Here is an 8642-nt window from a genome sequence, read left to right as displayed (position 1 = left end):
ATAATTAATATGTTGCTTGAAACTGCCCCAGCAGAGTTGATGCCTGACTGCTTCTCAAAGAAGACTTGTTTAACCCCAGATTTATCCCCAGAACATTCTCAATTACAGATGAAGCACTTCAGTTCTAGGGCTCATTACTAACGCTCACTGGAAGGATCCTGTTCAGTTCAAATTGACAGCTGTGGTGCTCACATTGTCCAGTGGAGGAGGAGCCTTGCAGATGCAAACCTTCTATGTAGCTGTCCTTAGAGCGGCTATGCTTCCCCTGTCTGAGGTGCTAGCAATACTTGGTGCCTACAAAGAACTGAGCAGAAGTGAGAACCAATTTTCTTGGCTTTCTTTACGCCCCATCCTCCCCGCCATTCCTGGTTAAAAAACTCAAATCACTTCTAAATCTGCAAAGAATTCAGGATGCCAATTGGTAGTGTTTTGTTCCTGGGATAAAGGTAGAAGGACTGCAGGCCTAAGAAGGCAAAAATGTGGTTTCCAAACAATTAAGAAAATGCATCAGATATTGGACCCTGATCTTGTGGAACAATACAAAGCCATGCTTCACATGGTTCGTTACTCCATATTGAAGTGCCTTTAACATGCTCCACAGCCTTTTTGGAGGGAGGAATCACTCTTTCTGAAATCTGCATTCTCTTTCCTGTAGTGGCAATTTCCATGCCTTCCGTGATTATTCAGGCAGAGTTTCTCAGGTCTACTTATGTTATTCTTCCCTGCATATATTCTATAGATGTGCATATGGAAAGAAATGAAATACCCAAAGATATGTGCCTTAGGATAGTCTACAGAAAACTCATCTGGGTGAGATCCAACAATTCCCAAAAGCTGGTTCATAGAATGTGTGTTTGCGTCACATGCTTGAAGTCCAGTTCTTAATGCTGCAGGAGCTGTGTGGTTGTGCCACACTGTCATGGGAAATAACCCTATTGTTGGCCCCTCTAATGTTTCCTTTTTTCTAATGTAGCATGAAACGGAACCATGTGGGAGTGGTAACACCACAGTTCTTGCAATGGAAGAACGATCCCTGAATAGGTAGTAATAAAAACAAGGTTTTTGAGAATTTTCTTGATACTTCCTTACACTCATCTTTAGACTGAATATGAGAAAATATTGGGCATAGAAGCTTCAATTTCTTATAGCATCATCAGTGAATACTAAATTATCTTAAAACCAAAGTCAATGAATCTTACCAAATAACTTGTTGAAGGTCTTTCTAATTGCATGTTTTCTTCATTAGCTGAGACTCATGCTGGCTTTGGCCTTATGCTATCAGAACAAGATCCTGTCCCTACACAATGGATGGGGCTAGACTTGCTGTTGTAGAATGAGAGAAGCTGCGTGCCTAGAAATAAAAGGAATGGGAAAAAAGCCGCCTGCAGTGGCCTGGCACAGCACTGGACTGATGTCGGCCATTTCAGAGCAGAATTTAAAGGGGCTGTGCTTAAGTGAGCCTGTAGCAGGAGACTGTGTAGCATCGAAAGAGACAAACAAACAAAACATTTAAATAAGTTTAAAGAATGGTGCAGGATAGGAAGGGAGAGCTCTTGTCATTACCAATAACGTCTCAGGTTCATGGGAACTACATAATGCTTATACAACCACATTCCACATAGCATTCAGTGTGCCTGTTCAGACAACACACTAAGCCATGGTTAGGCTGTTAACCCTTTTGCAAGCAAATAGCTAGTGCGCATGTCTAAATCGTGTTTATGTAGCCATGGGTGTTTAAAATGGTTGACATAACATGCTAAGTCATGGTTCACATGAAACACTAAGCCATCATGTTTATCTCAAAATGCTTAACCATTGTGGCTTAGTGTGTGGTCTGAACAGGGTCATTATTTCAAGTGGCACAGTGAAAAAAGTGTTGGAAAAATGCAGTATCAATGCAGCAGTAAGAGTAACTTGGAAAAATAAAACTGAATCTCGTGCAACAATTTAGCAGCAGCTGTCATGATAATTCGCACCCTCCACATCCCCCCACCCAAACCTTACGTCATCTTGAAATGCCCTAGAATGACTTTTAAAATAACTTGATGCACAAAGGGGAAAGGAACTTGATGACATGGAAATCTCCCCACCCACAACCCCCGCTGCTCTGCCTGTCTATTGCTTTGTGTTTATGAAGCTGATTTTGCTCACTTTTTGAATGATACTGGCCTATACAAGCTTTAGAGAGGACCATTCTGAATATTTTATACATGTAATATAAAAAATGAATGTGCAATAATTTAAAATATCTTTGTGGTGTATTGTGTGTCTTTCTTTTCCTGCATCCTGTGACTGGCTTGGTAATTTGCTCTACTCCTGGATCATTGCCCTGGGATAGGATGGATTGGTTTGGTTTGAAGTGCAGCCAATAGCTGCTTTGTGTAAGGGGTTAGAACAGGAAAACTGGTTGGCTCAAGGGCTGTTGCCTCCCATGGCTCCACCTCGCTGATGTTCAAAGCAGCCACGTGCAACAGCTAATTGCTAAAATAAAAGCACAGCAGGAGATCCTGATGCTGAATTTTTCACATCATGGCCAGTTTGTCGTACAAACTTTGGATTAAAGAGCAAAGCAGACCTTTCTGCTTTGAAATAAACAAATCACTATCTAAATGCAAGCATTACCCCCAATCTGTCCATTGCCTCTTTTGGAGTCTTAAGACTGGATTCGCATGATATAACAAACCATCATGGGCAGCCAGTCGTGATTGGGTGTCCGAACCCTGGAGCGTTTTCCACAGGGTGGCTTATTTTTTGTGAGAAAGTCACACCAAGAACCCATAGCTTGTAGGTCATTTTCACCCATGATGGGTTGTCGTGTCATCTGAACCCGAGTGCATTTATCATGGGTTGCCACAATTGGCTACAGAGGTGCTCAGCAAGAGCAGCAGAAAAACGCTGCCACTCCTCTCACCAGCAATCCTGGTTCCTGAAGTCCGCTTAACAACAACTTACGCTGTGGCAACCTGACCCCTCCCTCCTTCCTCAGCAGCCTTCTCCCCACCTTCTCCCCCATCTTTTGCCGCTCTACTAGCAAATGTGCAGATACGATTCAACCCTAAAGCTATCGGATCAATGACTAATCCAAGGTTATCAGCCTCCTGTCTGTTTAATAAATCCCACCTGATCTGCCTGAGCCAATGTTGTGATAACTTCTTGCAATCTATTGGGCAGAATTGCAGTTTAGAAAGGGAATCTATTTTAGATATTGATGATGAAAACAACAACACAGCTGCAAAAATAATTCACCAACAACTGGCCATCAAATTCAACCTCATCAAACAACCTACACCATATTACACATACTCACCTGAAACAATCTTGGGAAATGAAGATAATCAAATATATTGGGACAGAACAATTCATACAGAAAAAACAATACCCTGCAACCGACCAGACATAATGGTTATAGACAAAAAATAAAAACAAACTTACCTTATCAACATAAGAACACCTAAAGACAAAAATGTTGTTGAAAACGAAGAGGAAAAGAGAGGGAAAAATACCACTGGGTATGGAAGTTAAAAAACAATGGCAACGGGAAAAGGTCACAATTATTCCATTAGTCAAATCAGAAACTGGTCCTACTGAAATACATCCACACCAACATCCAGAAAACAGTCCTATTTAAAACACGTTCAATAGTCAGGAAATTTGAGGTGGATTCAGTTTTGCTTTTTAAGGGGGGAATCCATTTTTTATTAGAAATATACTTATAACATCACATCAACATAAGACTTGTATAAAATAACAAACACATTTATTGTTGTTAAACAGAGCTTTGCTAAAGATTCTTAGCTCTTAATAGCTTATCAGGAAATATAATTTCCTAAGCATTTCTTGTTTGTTTATTTATTAAATTTATATACTGCCCCATAGCCGAAGCTCTCTGGATGGTTTGTTCTTAGACTCCTAGTTCTAATAGCTTAAAAACAAGAGATCTTATTCTAAGTACCAGGTTTCCTATTCCATTTTGAATAGGCTATTCAGTGGACAGGTACATAGGCCTGGTGAGCTTCTAATAATTATGCATTTCTATGCATGTTTAGATAGGAAAAAGGGTTTACGGTTAGTATGCCTCAATCAGCCATGCTTGGAGTTGTAGGGCATTTTCTTCTGTTTAAACAATTAATATTATGTCCTAAAAGCTTCCTCATTCTAACTTACAACTTTTCATGTAGAGATGATTTCATAGCTAATATTATCTACTGTTGCATAAATTAGGGCTCACAGTCTTAATTACCTCATAATTACTAAAAACAACAACAACCCATACAAAAAAGCTTATACATACACCTTTCAGGCTATATATGATTAATTCTGAATCATACCTATGAGAAGATAACTCCTTATTTAACATTTGCCAATTAAACCTGACTATACTTTTTTCTAGACATTTGTACACCAACCTTTTGGAAATACCTGACACAATATTTTTTGTCTCTCACTCGTACATTACTAAAATAAGCCATGACTTGTTTTAGGGTTGAGGGATGTCTCATCCTCAAACAGCCCCTGCTGCCCAGATTCACACGACACAGCTAACTGGGCACCCATGGATGCCAAGCACAACACAACAGCCCCTCTGAGCAAATTAACCAATGACGGGTTGTCATGTTGTGCGAACCAGGTCCGTTTCTAGTCCTCTGATCATCTTTGTTACCCTTCTCTGAGCTCATTCCAATTTATCTGAATCCTTCCTAAAGCATGGTGTCTGGAACTGGACATAGCATTTGAGGTGAGCTCTGACCAGCACAGAGTAGAGTTGAACTCTTACTTTCCATGATTTTGAAACTATACTTTTATTGATGCAATTGCCTTTCTTGCAGCCACATTACACTGCTGACTCATATTCAGCTTGTGATTGACTACAACTCCAAGATCCTTTTCACATATAATATTGCCTGTGCTTGCATTTCTATTTTCTGCCCAGTTTCTAACCCATCGAGATAATTTTGTGCCTCCTCCCTTTTCTAAGGTATTCGCTAATTATTTAAAATATTTCTATCCCGCCCTATATCACTAAGATCTCAGGGAGGCGTACAGATAAAAACATACAGTATAAAACAATAAATATACACAGTTAAAAACAAATTAAACCATGGTCCAAGTTAAAACAATATATAATTTAAAAGCAATAGATACAGATTAAAACAGTTAAGACAATGTGCCAGTGAGTTTAACCATCAAAGGCTTTGTTAAAAAGCCATGTGTTTACTTGGCATCGAAATGAAAGCAGTGTTGGCGCCAATCGGGCCTCCAAGGGGAGGGCATTCCACAGTTGGGGTGCCACCACAGAGAAGGCCCTCTCCCTTGTCCCATCATAGCGTATATGTTGTGTTGGTGGGATGCAAAGAAGTGCTCCTCCAACAGATCTCAGGTCTCGGGCAGCCACAAGGAGAGGGGCTCTCTCAAGTATCGAGGTCCCTATCCCTTCCCAAAAACGTTGAAGAGCGCAGGGTCCGGGACCGAGCCCTGTGGCACCCTACTCAACCTCTCTCTCCAGTTCGATGAGGAACCTCTGGCCAGGGCTCCTCCGGTGGGGTTCTCAAGGCAGCTATGAATCCAGCTAGCAGCGGTGCCATCCAGCCCATACTGGACTACTTCGCTAATCTGAACGTCGTGGGGCCCTTTGTCAAATGCTGCAACACCAATAACGACAGATGGCGCGTGCACGTGAGCCTGGCAGCTCCAAGGGCAGCAGGCAGTTCGCGGGAAACACTACGAAGTCCTCGGTTCCACAAAGCGCGGAGGCACCGAAGCCGGCAGGAGGGGCGTTGCGGGCATTGGCCGCGATGCGGACACCAGGCGAGGGCAGGATCTGCACGACTGCTTTGAAATGGCTTGTAGCAGCAGTGGCGACTGTTGGGGCCCAGGAGGACGCAGAGCTCCAGATGCGGTTGTGGAACCGTTTAGGAAGCGCCCGATCCTCTTGGCGCAGGTCTGGCGAAGAACTCTGCTCGCGGCATCGCAGGGAGGCATTTTAAACGGAGCCGCCGTGAGTGGCCCGTAGTGGCGTCGTGTGGGGGTGCGGTGTGGCGTCGTGGTGGGGGGCGAGGGGCGCCGCCGCCGCGTCCCCTCAGGATACCGGGATGGGGAAAGGAGCGCAGCGACGGGGCAGCCCTGGCCGAGGGAGGCTTTCAAACTCCCGCCATGGCAAAAACAGGATAAACCGCTCCTGGGTTTTCCGGGCTGAAACCCAACAGTTGGGAAGTCACTTCCGAAGGCGGGGGGGCGCCCGTCCCCTTCCCCTCTCTCCCTCCCCCCCCCCGGCATGCTTAGACGGGGGTGGGGCGGGGGCTCTTCCTAGGGCCCCTCCCGCCGCACCGGAGGAGGAAGGGGGCGGGGCGCGGGCTCCCTCTGCTGGTCACTGCGGAAGCTGCAGCCCGCCGGCGGCGGAGAGGAGGTGGAGTCTTGGCCTGGGGGCGGCGCCCCCCCCGGCTCGCCCTTCCTTCCCTCCCGGCCCGAGCGCGGTTGGAGCCGGGCCCGGCGGCCGCCGCCCTCCCCCGCCTTCCCTTCCCGCCCTCTGCCCTCGCCCCAGGGCCAGGGGAGGGCCTTGTGTTGCCCGGACGACCAGTCCGGCCTCCTCGACGGGTCAGCTGATTGCTGAGAAGCCTCGCGGGGCGGGGCTTAGCGGTCCCGGAGGAGCCCGGCCGCGGCGGAAGACGCGCCTGCAGGTAGGGAGGGAGGTCGGTCAGCGGCGGCGGGTGGGGGCGTCGGAAGGGGGTGGTGCGTGGGGGGGGGTGTTCTCGCCCTCCACCCCCGAGGCTCTTGCGACCCTTCTCCCCCCGGGGCTCCTTCGCTGCTCGCTCGCATGGCGCCTCGCCTTCTTTCCTCCCTCCCTCCGATGGGCTGCCCGGTAAGCCCCCGAGGCAGCGGGGCGAGCGGGCAGGAGGCTGCGGGCCCTTCCCCTGGCGGGGCTTCCTCGGCCACGTGGGGGCCGCCTGGCTGCTGCCGCGGCGCCTGCGGGGAGACCCCGGCGCCGCCCGTCCTCGGCGGCCCTTCCGCGCCCACCCCGCGGAGCGGCCCGTCGGGTCTTTCGGTGAGGGGGGAGGGCCGCCCGTGCCCGCGCTTGGCGGCCGTGATAGGCTTCGCGGGGGCCGCCGCCTCCCTCCCTCCCTCACCTCCCCCCACACCCGCCTTCCCTGCCCACTGCGGGAGATCCTGGGGTTTCTGAGGCGGGCCGGGCCGGGCCCCTTCTTCCTGGAAGCCCCCGGCTCTGGCGGTGGGGAGGGGAGGGGGGCAGCGCCGCGCCTCGCTCCCCTCCTTCCCTCCCTCCCTCCCTCCCTCCCGGCCTGTTCGCTCCCGCTCTCCGGCTTCGCCGGGCTTCTAGGGACTTTCCATCGGCGTTTCCTTGCCCGCCCAGCTTCCGCCTGTGGCTCTTTTCGGCAGCTGAGGCACCTCCGTCTCTCTCCCTCTCCCTCTCTCTTTCTTGTTCTCCACCGGTTTCCCCTTTCCTTCCGCAGGGCCAGAATACCAATTCCGGGATTGCCACTTCGACCCCCATGGATTGCGACGGCTACCCCGCAGTGAGTCCCCCCCCATTCTTCGAGTTGGACCATTCGCAAATATCGGGCCAGCCCCGAATTGTCAAGTTCATCGTTTTCAAAAGCCGTCTTGTTTTTAGACAAGACCTTTTTGACAGGGCCTTAAACAAATTTCTGTCTGTTCTGCATTTCGTACTTTGTAGGGCTAAGACAGCCACAATAGCTACTCTAGAAGAGTAATCTGAAAGCCTTGTGGTGCAAGCCCACTGCTTTTGTGCCACTAGAAATAAGATCATTCAATATCAGTAACAATCTGCTCCTGTTTACCTAAAGTACCTCTACCCAGAAAAGACGAGGTTGGTTGGTTGGTTGTGTCTTTGGAGGAAGGTAAAGCCAGAGCAGTGTCCTGGGCAGCCCTCCTGCCCTGGGGGCAAGTCCTTCTGTTGCTTCTCTGTCTTTTCTCTGGGCAGCAAAGGTGAGTGCCCCTTGCATCCAAGTTAGTCACTGCTCTTGGGCTTGCCTCCTTCCGTTCGGGAGGTCTGCTCAGGCTAACCTATAGTCACAGCCTGTCGGGTGGGTACTTGTTACACACTCTAAATGTCAACCTTGTAAGAGAATGTGTTCCTAGCTATCAGAACTTCAGGAAACAGCACCCTAGATCTTATTTATGGATTGTTTGTTCCCAGTGTCTGCAAAAAGAGGCTTCATCTAGCTGTCATGGCTAATAGGTCTTGATATCTCTCTCATCACATTCTTATTTAGAGCAGTTTGTGTTACACATTTGTGAATTCTTTTCAACTTGTTCATAAATGATCTGGAATTAGGAGTCAGCAATGAAGCGGACAAGTTTGCCGACAACATCAAATTGTTTAAGGTTGTTAAAACACAAAGGGATTGTGAAGAGCTCTGAAGGGATCTCTCCAAGCCGGGAGAGTAGGCATCCAAATGGCAGGTGCGGCTCAATGTAAGCAAGTGTAAGGTGATGCACGCTGGGGCAAAAGAACACAACTTCAAGTATAACCTTGAGAGCCAGTGTGGTGTAGTGGTTAAGGTGTTAGACCGGGAGTCAGGAGATCCGGGTTCTAGTCCCCACTCAGCCATGGAAACCCACTGGGTGACTTTGGGCCAGTCACAGACTCTCAGCCCAGCCTACCTCAC

At 48.3% G+C, this 8642-nt stretch overlaps 1 protein-coding gene across 2 annotated transcripts in view; it reads left to right on the top strand.

The window, feature by feature from the left end:
- Window positions 1–6597: 6597 nt before the first annotated feature.
- NFKB2 (nuclear factor kappa B subunit 2) overlaps window positions 6598–8642 on the top strand; it is a 44804-nt gene continuing 42759 nt past the window's right edge. Inside the window, exons 1-2 of one of the 2 annotated variants that reach the window (XM_063133213.1) lie at window positions 6598–6674; window positions 7464–7526. In XM_063133213.1, coding sequence (XP_062989283.1) covers window positions 7503–7526 — 24 coding nt within the window. In that variant the 5' untranslated portion in view covers window positions 6598–6674; window positions 7464–7502. Of the gene's footprint in view, window positions 6675–7463; window positions 7527–7997; window positions 8437–8642 lie in introns of those variants that run through there. The other variant, XM_063133214.1, reaches the window with a different exon arrangement.

Source organism: Elgaria multicarinata, chromosome 8 (genome assembly GCF_023053635.1).
Source record: "Elgaria multicarinata webbii isolate HBS135686 ecotype San Diego chromosome 8, rElgMul1.1.pri, whole genome shotgun sequence".
In the NCBI taxonomy this organism is placed as follows: domain Eukaryota; kingdom Metazoa; phylum Chordata; class Lepidosauria; order Squamata; family Anguidae; genus Elgaria; species Elgaria multicarinata.
The sequence above is the reverse complement of the archived record's forward strand: the minus strand, read 5'-3'. Positions and strand labels throughout refer to the sequence as shown.